Source organism: Choloepus didactylus, chromosome 5 (genome assembly GCF_015220235.1).
Source record: "Choloepus didactylus isolate mChoDid1 chromosome 5, mChoDid1.pri, whole genome shotgun sequence".
Classification (NCBI taxonomy): domain Eukaryota; kingdom Metazoa; phylum Chordata; class Mammalia; order Pilosa; family Megalonychidae; genus Choloepus; species Choloepus didactylus.
This window is the reverse complement of record NC_051311.1, coordinates 80,141,690-80,168,402: the sequence shown is the minus strand read 5'-3', so window position 1 is coordinate 80,168,402 and position 26,713 is coordinate 80,141,690. Positions and strand designations below refer to the sequence as shown.

Sequence of the window (26,713 nt, the reverse complement as noted above, 5' to 3'; positions counted from 1 at the left end):
GAGGAAGGATTAAACATAAATGATTCAGTTCCATTAATTATGTTCACAAAGTTATACTACCATCACTACCATCTATTGCCAAAACTTTTCCATCACCCAAAATAGAAACTCTGTATAGTACAAACATTAACTGCCCATTCCCTGCCCCACCCCCACCCCTGGTAACCTGTATGCTAGGTCTCTGACTCTATGAATTTGCTTATTCTAATTATTTTATATGTGTGAGGTTATTCAATATTTGTTCTTCTGTGTCTGACTTATTTCACTCAATGTAATGTCTTCAGGGTTCATCTATGTTGTCATGTGTACTGAATTATATATTTCAATGTGATTAAAAGGGGAAATTTCCAGTTGTATATATGTTACTAGGATAAAAATTTTAAAAGAAACATAGGACTGTACAAAAACAGTGAACCCTAAAATAAACCATGAACTATAGTTAATGGGCAATTATAGTAATATTCTTTCATCATTGTACTAATGACTACAAGTATAATACCCTACTGCAAAGTGTTAAAACTGGGGGTGGGGTGGGGTTTCTATTTTCTGCATGATTTTGTTTTAACCTACAACTTCTCTAATAAAAAATAATAAAAATTAAAATAAATGAGCTATACATTTACCTCAAGAAGCCAAGGAAAAGAAAATAGGAGTAAGAAATGGATTAGTAATAAAAAAAATAGTTGAACTACTGAAAGAGTCTGGCAAGCTGCTTAAAAGAACATATAAAAATCAACAGTGTTCCTATACACTATTGGTATAATTACCAAACTATAGAACTCAGAACTAGTAGAACTAATAAGAGAGTTCAGCAAAGTAGCTAAATAAGTGAACACACAAAATTTAATGGTATTCCAGTGTATCAATAATCACCAAACAGGAAATATAATATGAATAAAATGATTCTATTCCCAATAGCAACCAAATCTAAAAGGTACCAATAATAAATCTCATAGTAGAAGTGTAATGTATTCATGGAGAACATTTCAAATCATGACTGAAGAAACCAAAAAATAAATTGAATAAATTAGCAGAATCCACCTATTCTCATAGATGGTACTCCAGCCAGACTCAACCCCAAGACCAAAAAACACGCCAGGCAAAAAGTGGCCCATGAATTTAAGGACTGACTTACAAGAGGATTTTTCCCAAAGGCAGCTGGTTGGGAAATGGAAGGGTCTTAGGTTTTGATAGTAGTTCTTTGGGAAAGTTACCAATGCACATATTACTCATGCAAACAAGAGGAAGAGAAGTGCCTTTTATTGCTCAGCAGAGCCTCACTAGATTTGGTTAGAAAAAAGCCTCAGCTGAGTCTCCTGAAAGTTGATTTCAGTAGAGCCTCTTGAGATTTGTTTACAAGGAAACCTCAGCTGAGTCTTGTGAAAGTTGATTACCAACAGTGATTAGGCTCAATGTCTGTGTTCTGGTCACTGGGCACTGTGTGTTCAAGACTCCACCCTTTTTCCTAAGGGATGGGGCGTGTGCTGACCCCTAGTCTGCCACAGATGGAAAGACTCAATATTTTAAAAAAGTCAATTCTCATTAAATTAATCTATGCTTTCAGTACAATTCCAGTGAAAGTGTGTCACGAAACTTGATAAGTCGATCCTACAATTCAAAGGACCATGAGTTCTAGAATATTAAACAAGGTAGAGGAGCTTGCCCATCAGACATCAAACTCTATTACAAATTTATAGAAATTAGGATTATGTCGATCTACAAAAAAAGAAAGATGCAGAAACCTATCCATACAAATATGAAAATTAGTCCATTAGAGACATGCATTACAAATCAACTGTTCCCACCTGCCCTTCCTTGGGACTTTAATACCCACACCCTTTTTAGATAGAGTCTTCCTTCACATTCCCTCTGAATTCAGTTCCCTGGATTGGATCTGAACTAAACATCTGATCCAGATTGAACCAATCATTTTCTCTCTCCTAGGAATTTACAATCGAGACCAAGAAAACTCTGGCCAGTTAATTTTTGGATATTTACAATCAAGATGTAAGACTACCATTGGGCAATTCTACTTTAGAAACCATGTATCTTAAAAAGTAAGTGGAGAAAGCAAGTCCACTAACAAAAAAAGAAAACATGGAGGCAGGGAAAGGAAAAAAAGGTGAGAGAACATGAAAGACTTCCCTTTCCTAGCTCCTGTCCCTAGTGAGATCTATTTTCACTTTTAGCCCTGGTTTGAGATAGCCTTATTTCCTTATAATAAGTTCTACTTTTTTGCTTAATCTACTTTGAGGATTTTTTTTTTCTATTGCCAACCAAAGAGCTTTAAGAGGTACAATTTGACTATTATCAAATTACCCTTGGCCCTAACATTTAAAAATGATGATGCCCAACTTTATAAACCATAACATGCTGTACACATTCAATGATAGAACAGCTTTATAAGTACTTACCATTGACCTTAGTGATTTTTTTTTTAATGAAGAGAAAATATAGAAAGAACATTATTCAAAAACTTCTCTGTGTCTTGCACATATAAAGTAGATTGAAGTCATAGAAGTGTGGATAAAGGTTTTCAGGGCAACTAGCCTTTGCCATTCATTCAGCATGAACATGTTCTGGGGTCTTAGGGTTCTTTGAGTAAGTTTCCAATGCACATGTTACTCAGGCAGATGTGAAGGAAGTGCAGATCCAGGGTCAATCACAGTCTCAGCACACTGTTACTTGTATAAAACGATGCAAAAAGTTAAGTTTGTTGCAAGGCTAAACCTAGATGGAGTGACAGTGGTTCTGCCTTAAAATATCTTTGTCTCTTACTAGATATTTTGGATCATTTGCTTATATTTTCATTTGTTTTTTGTTATTCTAATAGTATTGTCCCACCTCGTGGTTAAGTCCCAGTGATAAGGTCCAGTTACTTCCAAAAAATGTGTTCCTCTTACTGATGATGAGCAGAATGCGCATTCACAACATAGCTTCCAGCAATATGCGCCATTATAATTCTGAGGAATTTACAGTGGCCTTCACAACTTTTGCAGAAGTTTCTTATATTTTATTCCATGTTGGCCATCCTGAATGATGGCATTATAACATCCTGAATGATGTTTTAATTAATTATAACATTTCTGGTTTCACAAAGTATTAATTAATTATCTGGTGCCAGTAATGTAAATGACTTACTGCTAATGAATTTTGACCAGTGCATTTTTTACAGAATGTCCCTAGTTCTTCATCATTGTCCTCTGCATTACCGAATCTTTATAAATGTTGCCGTATATTACCTAGGCTGATCAGGACCTGGTGTATATTAATTATATTCTTCTGACCCCAATGACAAGAACTCTGTAGGTTATAGATGACATTTGTATTGGAAGCTGCCCCTTTCATCACTCTGAGAAAGAGTGATTTACACCTACTGGCTAGGATATTTTCTTGGATTATTAGGCTGACCATATAATTTATCATCCAAACCAGTTACTTTTAAAGAAAAAAGGGATGCTATTAATATCAAGCATAAACCAGCACTATACCAAGCGTATCAAGGTATATCCTGATCCTTGTAATTATTTATGTAAAACTTAGTTGTAATGAGGCATTTGGAGGGTTTTACTGTGATTCCTTTGATCCCTAAAATTGTAGGGTTAAGAAGATAGCACATCTCTGAAATGGAAGCAGCAAAGTGCTTACAGAACCAAACAGTCCTTCCTTTGTGCACTTTCATTCCTAAATTTTACCTCTCTTATTACATTGGTTATAAGATATTGCAATTATAGGTTTATGTATCCATCTTCTCCACTATAGTTGATCTAGGTAGGATGTAGACCCACCACATTGTTTCTAGGTTAGAAGGAACTCAGTGAGTGTTTTTTAATTTAGTGATTTGATTGAAAGTGAATTTAAATGAACAGAATATTTTTAGGAACTTTATCTTTCAGGGGCATTAATAAAGAGGATTATCTGTGTAAGAGATATGGTGTGTTACATGTAATATATGGTTAGAGTACCATGCAGTTTGCTAACATAAAACTGTGCTATTCATAAGATTACCTGGTGTGCTTGTTTGGATCAAAGAAAAACGTGGTGTTACGAGGATCAGCTCTGGAGACAGACTGCTAGAGTCCAAATCTAGACTTTGCCACTTACTGGATATATGACCTTGGAAAAATTAACCCCTTTGTAATTCTGTGTCTATCTGTAAAATGGGATTATAATAGTATTTCTCTCATGGAGATGTGAAATGAAATGTGTTATTTCATATAAAGCAAATAGAATAGTGCACAATTCATTGTAAACACTCAAGAGTTGGCTATTACTATTATTATTAAAGACTGAACTGAACCTCACATTCACAGACACACAGAGATGTAGATGTTAAAAATATTAACAGATTCAGTCTATGACTGTGTGCCTTGATTATTTATGTAGCAACAAATCATTTCTTTAACTTCAATTAAATAGTAATTTAAGGATGGGAAAAACACCAGGTAGGCCACAGAATTCACATGGGAGGAGCCAAACGACTTAAGTGCAATTTATAGGCCTGATCCCACATAAAGAAGACTATCAAATAAATGTGAAAGATATTTATAATTTCTTACCTTTACTTCCTATTTTCCTTTCCAATTTTCAAAGAATAGAAATGTATTAAACATACTTCACTTATATTGGTGAAGTTAGGAAACAATCTTGTCTTTTCTTTTCCATTGTTCCTTTCTTTAGGTAGAACTCTGAACTGTTTCACTTAAAAACACAAAAAAGTTTATATGCATGATGAAAACAGAAAATTGGATTTCTCAAAGATTTTTATGTATGTATTTATTTTTATTAGAGAAGTTATAGGTTTACAGAAAGATCATGCTGAAAATACAGAGTTCCCATATACCTGCCCCATTTTTAACACTTTGCTTAGTGTGGTACCCTTATTACAATTGATAAGAATATTATATAATTGTACTATTAACTATAGTAACTGTAGTACATGGTTTACATTAGGCCTCATTGTTTGTGTTGTACAGTCCTATGTTTGTTTTTATTGTTTTATTTTGTTTTTAAATTTTTATTCCAGCAACATATATGCCACCCAAAACTTCCTCTTTTAGCCATAGTCAGATACATAATTCAGTGGTGTTAATTGCATTCACAATATTGTGTTACCATCTACACTACAGATTGCCAATTTTTTTCTGTCTTCCCAAACAGAAACGGCATTAAATAAGAATTAACTCTCCATTCCCTATCCTCTCCCTGGCCCCTAGTAACCTGTATTCTATTTTTTTTTTTTTTTATTGATTGGGAAGAGTCACTTAATGTACAGAAACAAAATATCAATATCAATTTTAGAGTATATATAAAAATCATTTACTCTGTGATTATTTGCATAAATGCCTCTTAGCTAAAAAAATATTTTATAAACTCTAACATAAAAGCCTCCTACATTAAATTACTAAAAGCAGATATGGGTTATTTAAGTATTTACAAAGAGAATTTCTAACCTCTTATAATGAATTCTAAGCACCATCTTACTGCTGTTTGATATTATGTTTTATAGAGTGTGTCTTTAGGAAATTTAAATCTGTTTCTACTCAAAATTAAGTCAACCGATACATGATAGTGATGAATTCTACAATATAGTAGGCATGTATGCGGCTCTTGTTAAAGCCTTAAGAGACTACTTGGTAATGGTTTTAAGCTGTTATATTATATGCTATCAGATTTTTAGACCATGTGCTACTTTCCTTTGGACTTTGCCTCAAAAACAGGCATGTCTTTGTGTTATCATTTTAATTTCACATCTAAACCTGATAGAATGAGGTTTCTTGTCAAGGAAAAGATCAACCCTCATATATTACATACATCACTACAAGCAGTACTAGTAGATTATGTTCACTGCCATTACTGTCATTTTTCAGCTATTGGGATAATATGTACATATGTGTGTATGTGTGTATTGTGCATTTGTGTATGCTCTCTTATGTGTTCATTAGGCAGATGTCTTTTTTTTGAAAAATATTTTTAAAAAATCCACTGACAACGTTTGCTAGTTGTCCTATTTGTTTACCCTAAAGTTGACATACAGCACAGGTGTGAAATTGACAGATCAGCCATTTTCAAAGGGCATGGCAGCACTTGAGAGGATTGAGTTACTTACAGGTTATTCCTTGTGATGTTTGTTGGCTTTATAAGCCACTGAGTTTCTCTATCTGAAAACATGTCCTTTTCTATTACTTTTACATTTGCCAGTGAATTAAGGTATGCATTATTATTATTTTAATGTGTAATCTGTATATTTTCCCTACAAAATAGAATAAAGGAAAAGTTTCATGCACTAGGAAGAATTTATAAATATATAAAAACAATTTTTGATTGTTAAAAGGAATGCAGAGAAAGGATTGTTTCTCTCCTTCCCACATACCATACTCAGTACAGCACTTTCTTGCCTCTCCACAATCTCTTTGCATTTTTCTACCTTCTTTTTGAGAGTTTGCTAAAACTTCCTAGTTTTCTCAGTTACATGTATTCATTTTTATATCCAACCACATAATATCCTCTCCATAGAATATCTCTCAGGAACAGAAGAGTAAGCAGACATCACTGCAATTCACTTGTATTCTACAGGTGTTGACTGAGGATTACTACATAATTCTCATGGTCAGGGTTGAGGGGAGAGTGGAAAGAGGGAAGTGAAACCTTTTCCCCCTGTCCTGAATGAGCGGACAGTCCAGGTAGGATGATAACCCAAATGCCCAGTGTGTGAGGGTGCAAGGAAGAAGGGTTAAGTTTCTTAGGAGGTCTGGGGATGGAGAGATTCCACCAGCTGCAATATTAGGAGACTTCAAGAGGACAGGGACTTGAGCTGTATATAGAAGAATGTGCAGAATTTGGATAGGGAGACATGAGTAGAGATAACCGAGTGTCTTCTAGGCAGAAAGGTATACATGAGCAAAGTCATGGAGAAACAAATGATGCAAGGCATGTTCTGGGGACAATGCAACTTGCTTGACTGATAGGAGAGCAGAGGGAAATAAGGCTGGATGGTTTGGTTGGGGGTAATAGGATGAAAGATGCACCAATTTCATTCAAGACCAAGTGACTTAACTAGGCATTGAACTCTGCTACCAAAATATTAGAGACATCATGGTCAAATAAAAATGATTTATCTGTAATCCACTATTGATTTACTCATGCCTCTCTTTACTTGATTATTATGAATATGAAAAATTAGATATATTAGGAAGACACTTAGAGAATTTTTTCTTTAATTTTTATATAATGTAATGTTTCATACTTTAAAAAATGAAGACAACTTTTATGTATTTAGAAATATACAAACGGTGCAAAATAAACACTGGACTTTTTAGAGTTCTTTTTGTAAATAGAATTTGAACACATTACAATAATGACATTCATTGTAAAACGTGAGCATTCAAAATTAGGCTCAAAATCTAGTGAGAATTTAATTTGCTGTTTAAAGAGGTTGGAAAGGTGATAGAAACATACTGGATTTCTGACCAAATCTTTTTAAAAGATGAAAAGTAATTTATGTTGTCATGATTTTTATTATTAATTATTTCCAAAAATAAAAAAAATAAGCAAATGAATTCAATCAAATAAGTAAAAGTAACCTTGTTAGCTGTTCTCTTCATGTAAGTTGTCTGTCGTGGAGATGCTGGAAAAGCATGGCATGTCATATTTCTTTTGTACCTTGTTGCAGAATCAAAATTGATTCTATTCTTCAGTTCCACGGGAATTGGCTAAGACAGGATTCAAATAATAAGAAAGATCCTTATTGCATGATTCAGTTTCTATAGTCACTCAAAAATGTGAAAGGAAGCTCAGAGATCATGATTACAGAAATCAGTGGAGGGACTGGCACTGGAATTGACAGCCCTCCTCCCTGCATTTTTACTAGTTCTGCTACTTTTCTATTGTTTTGTCTTGTCTGCTTTTTGTATTTTATTTATATGCAAAAAGTGAGCATAATAAAGAAGACAACAGTCCTGGTGATATGAAATAATATTTATGACTGAAAAAAATAATTAGGAAAGGACCATGAGTACTATTATTGCCCAAAATTTGGTCTGTGTATTTGTAAGTTTTCCATTTAACTAGCAGACTGATATAAGATGACAAATAGGGTCAAAATTGTGTGTGTGTGTGTGTGTGTGTGTGTGTGTGTGTACTTCACTATCAAAACATTAAGTCTCAGCAAGGAAATAAAGAAACTACATTTGTTCAATGTTCTTTAATGTTGAGGGGTGAGTGCCATCTCATTGACTCATTTACTCTTTCACTGGGCAATCTCTTATTGAGATACTGATGGTTTACACAAATGTGGTTTTTTATTTTTACTAGCTACAGTTGCTTGACTTGCCAATTAATTTTTAGAATGTTGTTTCTGTCTAATAATCAGAAGCCCCAGCAAGATAAAAGATGGTTACTAAATCACATTTCTTACTCAATCTAGGAAGCAGATGTGCAATGCATTTCTCTTTGCTTACTATCATGCCACACCCTCTTTTGGCACCTAACCAATACTTGGGGAGACATGAAGAGCTATGCTTACAAAAATTACACTTGCCATGATCACTTACAGCTGAATCTTTATTAACCGGGGGCTGCCAGTTCTTCTTGGTACCCATTTTTCTTGTTCAACATAATGATCTGACCAAAACAGGTAGTAAAAATCTCTCTCTCCACCTAGTGATAGTTTCACAAGTTATTATGACTTTATTTCAAACTCTTCATAAATAATGTTTGGAAAGTCAGCTAAATCACCAATTCCTTATTCATTGAATGTACAGAAATACAGAATTGAGTATTTAAAATCCTTTAAACCTTCTATTGTCATATCACAAATATATATATGAGGGAGTTTAGGAAGTTAAAGTTACCAAATGTCAAATAAAAGAGATAAAAGAAGTTACATTTTTAATGGAATAATTACAGTTCAGGCACCTGTGTTCATAAAGTAACGTAGAATTCTTTGTCTTGATAAGATAAGACATATTGACTAAAACTCTTAAAGGTGGAATGCAAAAACCAAGCCATTAAGAACTAAAGAAATGCTAACCTTAACTCCATTATAATTTAGACCTGTCAACAAAATTATCTGGACAGCAATTTTAGAGATAATATTCTAGGCACTGCCAAGAATTTTCCACTTACAATAAATGAAAATATGCCTTCTCAAACAATCAAATATTTGCCCTAAGTTCTACTTCAGGATGTTTGTATTTGTTCAACTAAAAGGATTCAGTTTCAGTGGGACTTGAGAGAAGCATGCAATTACAGGATTTGAAAATAGTTGTGTACTGAATGAAAATTAAGGAAATAATTTAATACAGGATGAAATGCAGTTTAAATGCCTTATTCTAATTTTGTTTTCTCATAAATGCACACTTCTTAGATGTGTGGTATTATATAGGCAAGTTTTACATACTGAATGTGCCTTTACTGGGGCGAGGCATAAACAGATTACTCTTTCTTTGAAGAACAATGTTGCGTGCTCTCTGAAAGAAGTTCCTATGAAAAACAAATCATCCAAATAGGCTCTTTCGTATTCTCCCTGAGGCCCAGCTTTGTGGGGTATCAAAGGAAGTGCTCTGCCTAGAACACAGCACAGAATTTTGCATATGGTGGTCACTCAATAAACAGCTGTTGAAGCAACTAAACATGAGTCCTTGTATTACTCTTATTTGAATAAATTATTAGTTCCATTATTTTACCACTCAGTTATAGATAACAACAAAACAACAATCAAAGTCACAGCTATACTGGAGATTCATTTCTCGCTCAGTAGATTTCCACATCTACCTATATGTCTACTTAAAATTTTGAGGTATCACCTAACAACCTGGTAAACATATATGAATATCACCAATGACTTTAGTTGTCTGTTCTCTAAATGCATCTTGTCAGATAATTCATTGGCTTATAATGAGAAAAGGTTAAAAACTTGTTTGAAGACAAAAATACTTCCAAGTAGAACAAATACTCAGGTCATTTGTAAAATTTTTATTATCATTTAATGCTTTTATGCATTTAGATACAAATTCATTCTTAAGTGATGCCTGTGGAACTTTTCATTTTGATTTTCAACTCTGTATAATAGTCAACAGTGAAATTAAGCTATGTTACACAGCCTCCCTTTACAAGAGAAAAACAGTTTTAAAGATGGCCACCCACAAAATTTTGTAGAGTAGAAAGATAATCCCCCAGTTGTTTCCGTCTTTGTCAAATTTAGTTTATAGACGTCTTGACTTTGAAGATATAAAGGGGGATTAAGGTGTGCATGTATAAATATAAAGTATTATTCAAGCAAACACAATGTGTTTCTTCAATGTAGGTTTACACATTTCAATATGCATGGATTTGTTCTTAAAAAATATGAAATGAAAGCAGAAAGATTTGATCTAACAAAATATGCTGATCAATGATACAGTAGTAAACGCAAATTTCATGGTCAACACTAAAAGATCAAAAAGGTCCTCCTGCCATTGTCCATGCTTTACCTACTTTTAAAAACTGAAGGGGGGAAATATTCTCAGGGGAAAAAAATGAAACTTTATAGCAAAAGAAATGAATGCAAGAAATGGTACTCTAAGTAGTGAAGAGATATGAAGCATTACAACTTCATAGGCTGCTAAGGAGCAACAGCTGTACCTAATTTCAACTTGACGTGCTTCAGATCTCATATTCATATAGGTATTTAATGATCCAAACATAATGGTCCTATATAGAATAATTACTTATATGAAGGAGCAAACTTCATAACGCATTCTTTTTTAAATAATCCTTCAAGGGAAAAACTGCACTGGCTCTTTGAACAATGAAGTCTCTCACCAATCCAAATGTTTAGGGCTAAATAGCTTATGTTTTAAGAGAGAATAATAATATTGCTGAGGTTACTTCTTTTTGACAGACTCTTTTTGTCTCCTCTCTTCCCAGGATAGCCAGTACAATGAAAAAAGGTAGAATGCCAAGCCTATCATTAAGTCATAGTGGTAGATGGTTACAAGAAATATCAGAAACAAAAGGAAATAAGGTATTTTAGAATTGATGTATTTTGAAAGCAGAGATTCACTGCTTTGAGCTTGACTTTCCTGGGCTGGGCTCTCACATTCCTTGTCACCTGAAGACAATAAGTGTTGTCCAGAGTTTAATCCTTCGTTTTCATGCCCTGCCTCTTCCATTTTCTCAGAAGTTTCACTGATTGAAATCTTTGGCCCTAGAAATTTTTCCTCACAGTATTCTCCTTGTTGGAAATTCTGGCCTATACATCTTTCTCTTTTACTACCAGATGTCACTATTCTTGAACTTTTGGAAACTTCTTCAGGTATAGACCCAGGGGGAAGATGCTTCTCAATACCCTGAATTTCACTTGATAGATTACAATTGTATTCTGACTTGGTTAAAATAGGTTGGACAGTCATGGTAGTCATTGTATTCTCTACAGTAATTGCCTCTTCATAAGATGGCACAGAAGTTTTAGTATGGTGAGAGGAAACGTGAGAACATTTCCGCGGTGCTCTATTGGTGTCTGAGTCAAAAGCAGAATGAACAAGGGCTTCAACGTCTGCTCTCTTTGATAATTCTTGAACCTGCCCATGATGTTTCTTTTCTGGAAATATTTTTGCATCTGTTGGCAACATTTCTAAATGCAAATCCAGTTTTGAAGATGCTTTTCGATCCCCTGTAATGATCTGTAAGGATTCTTCTACAGATGACACATTTCCAATGCCGTATTTCTCCCTGTCATGTGTCTTCCCAGGTTTGTTCATAGACATGGCTGCTTCTTTCTCCACTTCATCTACATGTACAATACAATCACCTAAATATGATTTCTTTTCAAAATCATTGTCATAGATTACACCTACTGTATCCCGTTGACAAAGGGTATAATGTGAATCATCATTTGTCTCTTCATGTGGATCAAACGCTGTTTCTTTTTCCTCTATGGGCCTGTCACTTCGTGCTGTCTCTTGAGGTAGCTCAGCAATTATTGCTTTTTCTCTAGCAGACATGCTTTCTAGAGTACTTTCTGATGTTGTCTTAATTATATAAGCTGTACCTGCTTCTGCTTTCTCAGTAATACCAGGATCAGCTAGAGAAGACAGTTCACATCTCACTGTTTCTTGGCAGGTAAACAATTCTTCCGTAGGAGTAGCTTTCAAACTCCCTGTATTATCACTTTTTCCCCACATGTCTTCATAATCTGCTTGTTCTTTGATCTGCCCTGTTATATTTGTCTGACTCTCTCTTGCTTTTCCCTGACTTTCCAGAACATTCCAACTTTGTTTATGCTCAGTGTTCTTACACTGATCTTCAGGATTAATCCAATCTAATTTTTCTTCTTCAACTTGGAAAAGATAATCATTCCTCGAAACATTTCCATTTCTTGGTGAACAAACTTGATCAGGCATCCCTGCTAAACTGGTGACTTCAGTTGAGAGAACACACTCTGAGGTTGTTAACATGGCTTCTTCCCAATTTAAATTTGGTCTTGGTGAATGGAACGTATCTGCTATTACTGCACAGCTGGGAATTGTGGTCTCTTTGCTCAGCAGAGCAGTTAGGTCTCTGTTACTAGCTCCAGTCACTACCGCACTTATTTCAGGGTGGCCCATCTTCCTTTCTTGGTCATGTAAGATCGATTGACAATTTTTGTTTTGTTTTTCATTAACAGTTACATGTATTCTTTGCTCCTCCTCATCCTTACCGTTGCCATAATCTTTCTTGAAAGACCCTTTTTCTGTTGATTTTTCCAGATATGCAGATACATCTGAACAGAAATTTCTTCTTAAACATTCCTGATCTTTTATTTCAATGTTCTTAGCTCCCCCTTCATGTTTTTTATTAAGGTTATCTGGCATCAGTTGATCTAAGGAGGGACAAGGTATTTGCACTCTGCCTCTCCCATGGGCTGGATTAGCATTATCATCCAGTACCTCTTTGCTGCTGATATGTAATTGCTCTAATTCATCACTACTGGTATCTTCTAATGATGGCTTGATTTCTCCCATATCTGAAGTAATTTCCTCTGAAGGTTGATGACTACACTCATTTCCTGAAGAATATTTTTCATTGCAGGACATACCTCCCTTTAAGGAGCTTTCTTCTGATGAACTTGGAGACAAAGGTCCTTTGAACAATTCAGTACATATTTCACCATGGATTTGCTTCTCTAAGCCCTCAGCTTTATTTGGAATATTGGCTGGATCTGTTGAAAATGAATTTTTTTCATCTCTGGAAGAAGTACTTCTAGTTCTTATTAAGCGTTGATTTATCTTAAGGAATAAAAACAACAAAAAATAATGACCAAATGATCTTTCTAAATATACAAAATGAATCAGAATGTTTCATTAACTTGGCTAGTAAGTATCTGATAGATTTCCTTGACTCATTTCATTCGTGGATATTTCATACAAACTCTGGAAGCTGGATGTTTTGGGGAGATACTTGTAGGGTATGATTTGGGAATGTGGCTAATAAGAAAAGGGGTCCAAATTAATCACTCTCCTTCCCAGGTTCCAAATATCACATTGTATTATTCAACTATTCTTACTTGTCATTGCACTTTCTCCTCATTTAGGATATACACATTGATAGCTCCATGCTAATCAATTAGAGAGCAGCTTCCTGGGTGCCCCTTGCTGCATTTACACTTGCTGTAGGTGCCCCCATTATAGTTTCTCTTATTAATATGTTTTCTGCAAAGCCTCTGCAAACTATTAATAGCAAAACGTCACTCAAAGAAAAGTGAGGGAGTTAATGTCTGTGCAAATTCTGTTTTAATGACCCTCTGCCAACTGGTACTCAAATGTATTTGAGTTCTTCAGTGATGCCAACTGTCAGGATTTAACAGTGAGATGCCTGTTTTTTTTTTCTCCTCATAACTGACATTTGCATGATCTCAATAATTATATGCAAATCTTACATTTTCCCCTTCTTCTCACATAAGGCTCATGTTACTTGTCAACTGCACAGCTGTCTTGTAAGCCAATGCCTGTGGGTTCCACAGATTTGGTTGTATTTCCATCTATTATAGAGCTTCATTGTTTTATGCATTAACGTCAGCATGGAGCAAATTAGCATCTAAATTACAGCTCCCTGTTCATTTATTGGACATACAATCTCAGTAACTTCTAAACAAACTTTTATATTGAGCCTGCTCATTGTAATGAGGTGTGTTGGTGAAGTATGTGATTTTTTAGGGTCCTTTCATTATATTCTGTGGTTTGGAAAAAAAAATGGCAATGTTAACTTTCAGCTGGTGAGAATTCTCACAATGGGTGACAACTTTGTAGTTTCTTAAAGTTGGAGCAAAGTAAATTGCATACTTCAGTGATGCAGCTTCCCATATCACTATAGAAAAGGTGGAATGTGTGGAGAAAGAGATGAGCCCTATTTCTTTTCTGTTTCAGCACTGACACTTGAAGAGGCAAATGTCATTTTAATATAAGATGATTATGAATCCATGTATCCCAATGATATGTGCTCCAACTAAATATAGTGAAGGGTAAATTGCATTATGTGACTCATTTACTTCTATTTCTTCTTTTGTGATAAAAATGCAATCTAAACCATCCCCAAAATATTCCAAATAGATTGAAGTTTCACCAAGTGTGAAATTTACAATAACAAATTCAATACTAAATTGTACAGTACTGAATTTGTTCCCTGTTCAAAACTTATAGCTTAGACTATTTTCTTCTCACTTGGTGATAATCTACAATGATACTGAACTTTGAGAATCTCATGAGGAAGAAAGTAAGAAAAAATGTTGCTAAATGCAAGAATCAGAGACTGGTAGAGCTGGACTGGACTTGAACAATCATCTAATCCGGCCCTCTCATTTCAGAGACAAGGAGTTGATGCTAAGTGTACACTTGTCACAGAGGTTAGAAATGCACATCAGAAGAGTGCTACCACTACTGTAATTTCTACAAACTATTACTCAGGGCCACTGGTAAAGAGATAAGAAATGAATGTTATTCATTTACCGCTGCAGAGACCAGAAGCAACATACTGAAATCAAAGTGCCTTGTTGATCATGCTAGAGATGCAGGGATAGAATAGGCTGTACTTTCACATTTGGAAATTACATTAGTTGAAGCTATTGAAAGGCAGGCATTGCAGTATCTTTGAAGTTTAAATAAATTCATCTCCTCTAATACCCTGGCAACCGGAACACTTACCATCAACTCTAATTCTTTTTCATTATGTTCTTCATGTTCCCTGTTTACATCTTTTACATTTTGATTACTGGTTTCCAAGCCTTCCTTGTCCTCATGACTACAAACAATTGTTGGGATGTAGGGATCTGAAAAGTTAATACAATTGTACCTATGTAAGTTTTTTTTAATTGTAGGTTTTAACAAAAGAGACAGATTTTGTTTAAAATTAAATAAGAACTATTACCTGTGTTCTTTGAATTCTCAAAGTTACTCTCTTCTGATGTTGCTGATGATTCTTCTTTACTGTTAAATTTAAAACAAATTTTTACATTTTTTCTGGGACTACAGATTCTAACTATTTTTAGACAGGAGGAAATTCAAGCCAATAACAAGCCAAATAAGTAATATAAAACCTTTCATATTTTCTTGTACTACTTTGTATATTTTTAATAAAATTAATATTTGGAATGATGCAACAGTGAATGCTTTGTTGTAGAAACATTTAAAGATAATTCACACAATGCCATATTTCTAGACAAGTTCACATTATCACATTAAAATTGATAAAACTAAAGTAAAAATACATGTAAATGTAGATTATTACATCATTCAGGAATTCAATCTTCACAAGTGAGAAGATTTTTCTCAGTTTAAATGATAAAGTTTTATGAGCTGACAGTCCATTTGTGGTCATGGAAATTGCTTTCTAAGGTTTCAATTATTAATTTTTTGTGTGTTCCATTTTACTCAAAATTCTTTCAGTTGAACTGTTGTAACATTAATTCTCTAGAAAAGGAGAAGAAAACAAACTAACTAAAACTGAAAAGGCAGCTAAATTTATACTCAGTTAAAAGATTTTATATGTGTACTGCCAAAGGACAATTTTATAACTGATTTCAGATTGCTCTTATGCAAGTATCTATTTTCTTACTTTAAAATGATTCAGGTTATTCTCCCTTTTCTATTGTATTCTGCATACTGATTGAAAAAGATAAATATCTTTTTCTTTCAAATATAATAATCTGTTTGTAGGTACATTTGTAGAGTTTTTAGAATTTAATTTCTTCATGAAACTCAATAGGAAAAGTTAGTGAAAAAGCCCACTTCTTGTGCAGTTATTTCATGAGTCTATATATCAAAAATATTTGGCCCCTTATCCACATTTTTTTGTACTGTCTCAGCTGACTTTTCTTCTAGTGACATTTCTCAACTACTTTTTTTTTCCTGCAACAAAAGAAATCTAGAGAGTTGGACAATGGCTGATAAATTTGTGTAATAGATTCTAGTCTTCATTGCACAGGCAATTTTAATTCAAATCCCAGGAGGACTAATCTTATTACACCAAATCTCAGAAATTGCAAATTCTTCCATCCCAATTATGTAAGGAAGTAATTTTTAGTTTCGTGTATATTTATGAAGCTTAATTTAAACATTACCCAAAGTACTTGGTAACTTTGGTGGGTCTATAAATAAAAATAGTGCTTCTTTATAAATAAAAGTTTGTTAGAAAAATATATTATTTACACAACTGATTAAATCTGTAAATCTGTATTGTTTAATAAAGCCAATAACTATCCAAAGATTTATTTTTGTGGACTCCAACTGCAAGCTGATGCCCCTTTTTTTCTTCATATACATGTCTATGTGTTTTTAAACAAAACTATCAAAGAGCCTTTAATTGCTCCTGCTTCCTCTTTTTTCCATAACAATACTTAAAATCTCGTTTGTAGAAGGAAAATAACAGCCATTCAAAGCTTTTTGCTTTTACCTAACCAAAATGCTATTAATATTCTTTTCTAACTAACTTCTCTAAAATACTTCAATTTTTAAAAAAGTGATTGATTTAAAAGGAAAGGTGCCTGCCTTTAACTTATTTTTGGGGACAAATAATTAGGTACCCACCTCTGTGTTAATATATTGGGCATCTTACGAAAATAGTTAAATTTAGAAATACAGGGAAAAAAACTTTGGATTCAGAAATAAATATAAGGAAAGGAAGCTGAAAATAAATAAAATTTAAATATTATATAAAATATCTAAAAGCAAGAGCTAACAGAAGATGTGCAAGACTCCTACAAGAAAAAGAATAAAATTGTAACACGAAATGTTAAAGAACTAGAAAAATTGAAAAATATACCATATTCATAGATAAAAAGAAGATATTAAGAAGATGTCAATTCTCTCCCAAATTGACCTGCAGATTCAATCAGTTTTAATCAAAACCCCAAAACAGTTTCACGGAATTTGAAAATCTGACTCTAAAGAGAAGAGTAAAGGGCTAATAACTGCCAGAATATTTCTGAAAAATAGCAAAGAGGAGGAACCTGCTCTACTTGATTTCAGGAGTTCTTATGAAAACTTAGTTAAACAGTATTATATTGGTACAGGAACAGACCAAGTGCCTAATGAAATAAGATTGAGAGATTTGAAACAGACTGATACATTTTTGGAACTTTGGTACATGAGAAAAATGGCATATCAGACAGCAGGGAAATGAGGGGCTTTTCAGTAAATGGAGATGGCAAAAATGACTACCCTTTTGGAGCAATTTGAAATTGATACATCACATATACAAAAATCAACTCTAGGTGGATTAAGAACTTAAGTGTCAAAACCACTGAAATTCTTAGTAAAAAAAATATGTGAACATCATTTAGACCTTGGAGTAGGAAAATTTTTCTTAATAATAATTTTTTTAAAAATTGGTTATGAAAGATTGGTTTAACTTTACTAAAATTTAAAACTTTTGTTCATCAAGAAAAACTTTATAAAATAAAAATGTAAGTTACAAACTGGGAGAGCATGCTTGTATTACACAAAATCAAAGCAAATAAGTATCAAGAATTTATAAATAACTCCTACAAATCTTAAGAAAGCACAATGATTTGATAGAATGGGACAAAAGACAAGAACAAATGAGAAAATACATATTGTGGAATATATGAATATATGAATATAATATATGAATATATGAATATAATATATATAATATATGAAGGAATATATGAATATAATATATATAATATATGAAGGAAAATAAATAGGTGCAACCACTTTGGAAAACAGTTTGACATTATCTTCTAAAATTAACATGGATATAATCCATGACCACTGATTCCAATCCTAGATATATACCCAAGAGAAACTCTTGCACAGAACATGAGACAACAACAAAAAGTTTTGTGGTAGCATTCAACTGCATACACTTTGAATCAACCCAAATGCCTATCAACACAAGAGTAGATTAAAAAAAAACAAAAACAAAAAAAACTACGGAATATCACACACAGGAATATTACTTTGCACACAAAATTAATAAACTACAAAAGTATACAACAATATGAATGAATATTAGTAGTATATTAAACAAACATTTGATGTAAAATATTACATCAAAGGATATTCTTTTTTATTAAGCTAAAACTGCTAAAATAATTATATGTGTATAGGAATACAAAGTTATGTGAAAAAAGAAAGCAAGGGAATGATGTACTTGATTTTCAAGATTATGGTTACATCAGATGGGGCAAGTTAGGGGAAAGGGATGGGGAAAATAAAAGGTTAGAAGTTGGTTATTATTTTGGATGGTAGTTTTGCAGTTATTGATTACATTATTGAAAATAGCTAACAAAATGGTTGAATAAATAACTAAATAAGATAGTGTCATATATGAACCAATGATGAGATGTTATAAACTAGGCATTATTACTACTCCAATTCCGAGTATACCAGAGGTCCAAAGAAACAAAATGTTCTATGCATAACATGAGATGGTGAATTCTAGTTTCAGATAATTTATTAAGAGAAAGGGATTGCTCTATCACCTACAGTACAGGATGTCTACCAATACAATCCTTTTTTGAAATTCAAAGTATCAGTTATATGACCAATTGCATCTAAAGAATGTGTTTATTTTTTATTAGAGGAGTTATGCGTTTGCAGAACAATTGTGCATAAAATACAGGATTCCTGTATACATATAAATAAATGTTTTAAACAACTTTAGAAAATTTGAGGAAAAGGTGAAGAATTTGTTGGTTAAAGATAACAGGGCTCAGCACTATGTAAGACTGTGTTAGAAAAAAAATGTACTTTTGCCTATTTTTAGTCTCCCTTTTAGGTACCCTGAGTCCTTTGTAAGCAGCAAGTTGCTTATTTATCTATGCTCCCAGTGGCTAACAGTGTCTGGCACATAATAGTGGCATAAATATATAAATGCTATTGAATAAATGCACAGCATCCTTTCTACTTCTCGCCTCTTAACAGCTCTTGCCAACATTATCATGACATTGCTCTTCTCTCCTTCCTGCATAAAATTTATTTTTAGAAAATGATCTAATAAATTAAAGCTTGAATAATTTTTCATGTCTTATAAGGCTTAAAATAGTACTCCTTCCAAAGTTCAGGACAATGCTTTAATTATGTGCAAAACAAACAATTAAATAAAATTAAAAACCTATTATACACTTAAAAATAAAACTCAATAAATATGTATTTTGTGGAGCAGTTCATTTATAGTGCACCTTAATTCATATAATACAGTCACTTATTTAATCATAAGAAGAGTTATCCTTTCTTTCAATGACTTTGGAACACCTACCATGGGCCATGTATTGCAATAAGCACTGGAAGTCATTATTTCTACAATGATGGAAATAGACATGGCAACCTGTTATTATTAAAATTATTATAATAAGCAAAATTTCATAATAAGTAGTAAGTTATGATCATTATTATTTTACAGATAAGAAAAAGAAGACAGAAATGAGGAGAACACTCTGTTGAGGGAATCAGGTAATTTTTCAGAAAGGGAGTTTTCCAATTGAGAGGAAAGGTAAGGCCATTCTAGGCAGAGGGAACAGCAGGTAGTTAACAGTAAGGGTTACAAAGCACAAAAGAGGTAATCCAAGAGCAAGAAGTTCCAAATGTTTGGATTGTATTTGGGGGAAACGGTGTCAAGAGACGGAACTGGACGTTAGTTTGAGTGAGGGCTTAGCATGCCAGGGAACGTGGGGACGAATTCATTAGACACTTTGTAACCAACGGGATTGGTGGGTTCTTTAAAAAGGAGAGACCTGGTCAGATTTACTTTTAGGAACCTAACTCTGGGGATAAAAGTAAAGGAGAGACTGGAAGGAATACAAAATGGAGCAGGAAGACTCCATATTAAGGTTTTTACATTTTAGGTAAAAAAAATGATAAGGGTTAAAGGTGATAGCAATGAGGAAAGAAAAGAGGAACCAAATTTGCATTATGTAACTTTTTTATACAGCATTAATAGGATTTCTTGATCAATTCACTGTTCATGGATTTAAAAATGCCTCTGCTACAGTGTGCATGATTTGCATGGGCGGAGGTAGCCTAAGGGTACATTGACTGAGGAACAGAATGGTGAACTGTAGTGTGTGCATACAGTGGAATATTGAGGAACCGCCAGAAGGAGTGAAGCTGTGAGACACACAGAGAGGTGAATGGATCCTGTAGACAGTATTTTGAATGAAGTACGCCAGAAACAAAGGCAAACACCATAATGCCTCACCAATATGGACTAACTATGATGTGTAAACTCAGAATTGACTGTTAGAACACACCTTATCAGGGGAATGCTTACTGTAATGGCCCCTAGATTGTAAGCTCTTACAGCAGTCACATCTATTCCTGAATTGCAATGGCTATCTCCAGATTCTGAGATGCTGGTCCCTTTGTGTATAACCTGATCGATCCCTGGAACTTTGGGTATCTCTGTGACACTTGAAACTCAGAGCTAGAGCTCAACAGATATGAATGTCAGTATTAGCACGTAGAGCAACTGTTATAAAAGCTGGAAAAGAATCCAGACTTCAATTAGAGATAAGAATGAAGCAGTCATGGTTAGGACTAGGGCAAATCGGGCCAAAGGGTAAAAGCTGATACTGACTGTGTCTTAAAACTTCAAATTCCATGTGAGATCAAGGGAAGAGATGTTTAGTTGGTGCAGGATCTATATTTCCTAAGCAATTTAATGTGTACAGTTTGTTCAAATACCATAATTACATGGAACTTTTAATAGGAAGCGAGACCTGGTAGGTTTGCATAAGTTAGTGTGAAATAGTGACACATCCCAAAGTATTTGAGCAGGGGGTAAAAATACATATGCAGGGCCCCCTAAGGAGCTGGGGGGAAATGCAAAGGTTTAGGGGTTCCTCACCTGGATTGTTGCTGATGTTCTCACAAACATCGAGGACTGGCTGTCTGATGGACCGAGCCCTCTATCTCCAGACTTAACTTTATGAAGCTCGTTACTGCAAAGGAGAGGCTAAACTTGCTTATAATTGTGCCTAAGAGTCTCCCCCTGAGTATCTCTTTGTTGCTCATATGTGGCCCCCTCTCTCTAGCTAAGCCAACTCAGCAGGTGAACGCACTGCCCTACCCTTTATGTGGGATCTGACTCCCAGGGTGTAAATCTCCCTGGCAACGCAGGATATGACTCCCGGGGATGAATCTGGACCTGACACCGTGGGATTGAGAACATCTTCTTGACCAAAAGGGGGATGTGAAATGAAACAAAATAAAATTTCAGTGGCTGAGAGATTCCAAATGGAGTCAAGAGGTCACTCTGGTGGGCATTCTTATGCACTATATTGATAACAATTTTTAGGTTTTAATGTATTGGAATAGCTAGAAGTAAACACCCGAAACTATTAAACTGCAACCCAGTAGCCTTTACTCTTGAAGACAATTGTATAGCAATGTAGCTTACAAGGGGTGACAGAGTGATTGTGAAAGCCTTATAGATCACACTTCCTTTATCCAGTGTGTGGATGCATGAGTAGAAAAATGGGGACAAAAAGCTAAATGAAAAATAAGGTGAGGGAGGAATGATTTAGTTTTTTTTTTTTTTTTACTTTTATTTTTTATTCTTATTTTTACTTTTTCTGGTACAAGGAAAATGTTCAAAAAATAGATTGGGGTGATGAAGGCACAACTATATGATGGTACTGTGAACAATTGATTGTACACTTTGGATGATTGTATGGTATGTGAATATTTCTCAATAAAATTGAATTTAAAAAAAAATGCCTCTCCAGCCTAACTTTGCTTTCATTCTTGAGAATCAGAAGTCTACAGCCTATCTCCTTCCACAACCTGAGCCAGGGAGACTTAAGGCTGGTGGTTTATTGGAGGATCCTGCACAACAGATGAGGAAAGACTTGAATTAGTCTACAGACTGTTTCTGATGTTTTATGGGCTAGATGGTTTGATTCTCAGGTGCTCTTTTAACCTGCCCCCATAATCTCTAACACACATACGTAGACAATGGACCAGAAAGCTATGGCTAGGTTCCTGGCTTTTTTTCTAGTCCTTCAATGGGCAACAATAAAATGTTTTCCCTATCCACAGTCTGTTATGCCTGGGTCCATAACATTTTGAACAGTTCTTTCCAACTCTTTTGCCAAATTTTGGTCCTCCTTCTGAAATTTACATAGATGGGCTTCTAAGGAACTAGAAATTGAGTTCATAAAGGAATGTTAACCACCTCAATTGTTCAGGAGCTCTGCTTCCTAACCCTTCTTTCCTTGATGAATACTCTAGCTCTCAAATATAACAACAGTCCCCAAAATTGCCTTCGTATAAGAAACAACAGGCTCTACCACTGTAAATTCTAAATTAATAGACCTGGGGGTAGAAGCAGGAGGGCAGTAGAGATTGACGGTGATGAGAATCTCCTAAAATTATGTCAATATAAAGCCAGATTTGCATCAATGCATTAAGACATTTGGATTTAGTTTTGTGGATGGCCCCTTCCATAGATGATAGGCAATTGGGAGAGAGTCATTCCTCCTGGCCCCAAACCTGTCCCCCCTACTTCTTACCAGTTTTATGAGTTCAAGCATGCTTTGCTGCTATTTGCACAGTAATTACGACTAGAGGAATACAAGATAGCTCAAAGGTTTCTAGTTTAGAGAATTTTAAAGGATGGAACTGCCATCACTTGAGATGGACAATTCAGAAGGAGAAGCAAAAGTGAGGGAAAGAGGATGAGGTACATTGAAAGAAACTTGTTGGAAGCTCTTTTTAATTAGTTATGGGAAATAAAAGTTAATGCTTATTAATTGAAAATACATGGATTTTGTTATTTTTTCTTTATCTCTCAAGATATCATCACACAAATACTCACACCATCTTTACAATTTGAGATAAATTTACCCCCACTTCAAAGAAATGGGGTGTAACATTAAATTTTATGTGATGACCTACAGTTTATATTAAATAAATACATACTGAATATGTGAAGAAGTGAATGGTTTCTTGCCAATAGTGACTGTTATGCAGTCCAATATTAATTTTAAATATATAGCCATCCATATTCATTCATCATTCATTCATTCATCATTTAACAAGCATTTATTGAGTGCACACAGATTTCCAAATATTGTGCTAGATTACCACAATAAACAAGATGAAGTCTTTGCCCTCACATGGATCACAAGCTTGTAGGTGAGAAAGATTAAGTATCCAAAGCAATTACCCTGAAGCCATTTGTGTTTGGTGAGGTACAGGGTGTGGCAGGAAAGGCTTCCAGGAGAACATGGCCTTTAAGTGAGACTTAAACAACAAATAACATTAGCTAGACTAGAGGGGAGGGACCAGGTAGCAATTCCAAGCTTAAGGCATCATGGTTAAATGCCTTACCAATGAAAAAGCATTATTCTAAACATGTCAAGCAATTCAAGGTAAAATTTAGGAAAAATGAAAGATTAAAATCCAGGGCATCAATTGGCAGTCTGTTAGTTCAAGAGGCCTCTCAAAATGTGGTTCATAGACCTCCTAAGTGAAAATGACCTGGTACTTCTTACAAAGCAGCTTCTGGGACTTGAAACCAGATCTGCTGAAGCAGCATCTCTGGAGTGGGGTTGGGAATCAGCATTTTTAACAAGCACCTCAGAGGTTTCTAGGAGCATTATGTTTAGAAGCACTGTGGTCTAACTACACATATGGAAAAGGCTGCAGGCAGATGCTATAGAACACCAGGCACGTGGTGCAGGAAGTACTTCTTTATGCCTCAGAATTTTTGACAAGTCACACCCAGCTATGCTAAGGACAGCAGCAGCTCTGTGCACAAAAGAAAATATATTTATATATAACATATGTACCAAAGGAGGAGGAATGCATTGAAGTATAGACTGTTTATATGTGCCTCACTGAATAAAATGATGAAACATTGATGGGGTAGAAATTGAAGGGTATTTTTTTAGCTATCTAATAAATTAATAAACCAATAAACAATAATTTGTGTTTCTGAGTAAGCTGTTGACTCAAAAATTGAGTTCTCCAGGTTCTCTACTTCTAAGGCCCATGTGACTTTCAGTTTATTTTATTTTTTTATTCCAAATTCCTAGAATTCATAGGATCTCAGAACGCTCTCTCTAAGGGACCTGACACTTGGATAGTCACAGCCCAACATTTTATAGAGAAAGAAACTGAAGCCCAACAAAGTTAAACTATATGACAGAAGTTGTACAAGCTAACTAGTGGCAAAGCTAACACTAGATCCAAGGCATGTACTCTTTACATAGAGGTTCAATTCATAGTGAAAATGAGCAGAAAGATGCAAATCTCAGTCTTCCCTCTTATTCACCACTTACTAAACCACTTATTAGTTGTGTGATCTCAGACAAAATACTTGACCTCTCTATGTCCCATTTTTCTCCAAATTATTGTCTACTCCTACCACTGAACAATTTTTAGTATAGTGCCCAACTCATGGAAGTATTCAATAAATATTATTATTGTTGCTGTTTTTATCTGTGAAATGTAGTAAATACTATCCTGATCATTAGTTCTGTACTACCATAGTACCCAATTCCCATGCTTCTTTTATTTGAAATTATCTATATTTTCAATGCTTACCATCTTTTATTTGAAATTATCTATATTTTCAATGCTTACCATACTATCTCATCTCTTTAATTCATAAGCTACTATTAGGAATAAAATTTAGAGTCCATGATAGCATACTTGCTTCACTCTGTTTAATAGAGGATTGTTGTTAAGAGAGGATCACTGTCCAAGGAAAAATCAGGGGAAATGGCCCTTTACTTAAAAGTGTCCTCTGGAAATACCATGTACATGGGATACCAATTCACAACTTTTATTATCCAATTATTTATTCATTGTCAGTATTTAGGTTCCATGCTAATATTAGTGGAGTTTCTGAGTCTGTTGCACTTCTGCTTTTGGAGTTACCATTAATTTTAGTGCTGTTAAAATTAGTAGTTTTTGCTATAAGTAATAGTACGGTTTTCTTAAGATCCTGTAATGCCATTGTGCCAAAAAGTCCCACATGTCTCTTCAAATATGAGTGAAACCTCTTGGTGACCTCTTTTACAACATTTAAATCTGATGTGATGGAATTACCCAACCAGTCAGGGTTAATAGCAGGATTAAGTTTTAGGCAACAGAAACACAACTCTGTTCCAAGAGGGGTCAAAAAGTTGGCATAAGAAATGATCATTTCCAAAGTGAGTCATGAATGTTGTATTTGTGTCTCCTTCACACTCTGCTAGAAAGTGGTCAGTACAGCTCAAACAACCAGACATGCATTTCTTGGGCATCACCTCTCTTTCCATATAGATAAAAAAGTAAATGTTAAACTACTCAAGAAGTTTGGCCCAGTCCTCTTTAAGTTTTTGGCCTCATTCAATTCCCAACACCCTCCTCCCCAACAAGAAACAAAGGGAGAAAATGAATAGAAAGCTTTTAAAGAAGAAATAATATGAATCTCATTTCAGATTTTTAAAAAAGATGCTTAAGAACACTATATTAACAATGGTATTGATAAGTGAATACTTGAATACTGAAAAGGTTCTCCTAGGGTAAATAATTATGTACTGCCTACTATTTCTTTTCATAATATCATGGTGATATTTCCCTAAAAATTGATGTTCTAGCATTCTGACATTTCATAGCCACTTATAAATGGGATGAAGGAGGAAAGCAAAGACTTGTACTTAACTAGAGATAAAGTCCTTAATACATTAATTAGCTAACCATTAGGGCATAATTTCTATTCCTTTGGTGCTACAATACTGGCAGTCTTTTCTTGATCAGGATTGAAACTGAAAACAGAGCTGAAATAATTGATTGAAAGAGAGACAATTAGAGGGATAAATGTCTAATTGTGAACAGAAGTGTCTAAGAAAAAAATTTTTAAGGCATTATACAGAAGAAATTTAGAATGAAAAGATGCATTAAGTTCAATTCTTTGATGATAATGCCAGAAAGGGAAACAAAATGAAGACAGTTTCTGCATTATTAACAGGAATTGTAAGAAGCAAGAAATAATCTCAAGGAAAAAACATCACTATTTTTAAAATGTCTTTATATTCTCCTTAAATGGTGAATATGGGGACTAATAATTCACATGATAATGAACATTATTTTTGTGGCTATCACATTTCTTATCTTCAAAGTGAAGGCTCTGGATTAGATTAGAGATCCAAATACAGTACACTCGTGCTGGCCTCCCTCTCCAGCGCCCACGGCAAGCACTGATAACAGATCAAGGGACTTCCTTGCTGAGACCAGACTTATCC

General features: G+C 34.4%; 1 protein-coding gene across 1 annotated transcript in view; it reads right to left on the bottom strand.

Annotated features, from left to right (window-relative positions):
- Positions 1-10,024: 10,024 nt before the first annotated feature.
- PPP1R3A (protein phosphatase 1 regulatory subunit 3A) overlaps positions 10,025-26,713 on the bottom strand; it is a 41,444-nt gene continuing 24,755 nt past the window's right edge. Inside the window, exons 2-4 of the mRNA XM_037836342.1 lie at positions 15,382-15,440; positions 15,159-15,283; positions 10,025-13,247 (exon numbers count right to left, since the gene is read on the bottom strand). Coding sequence (XP_037692270.1) covers positions 10,866-13,247; positions 15,159-15,283; positions 15,382-15,440 — 2,566 coding nt within the window. The 3' untranslated portion in view covers positions 10,025-10,865. The remainder of the gene's footprint in view (positions 13,248-15,158; positions 15,284-15,381; positions 15,441-26,713) is intronic.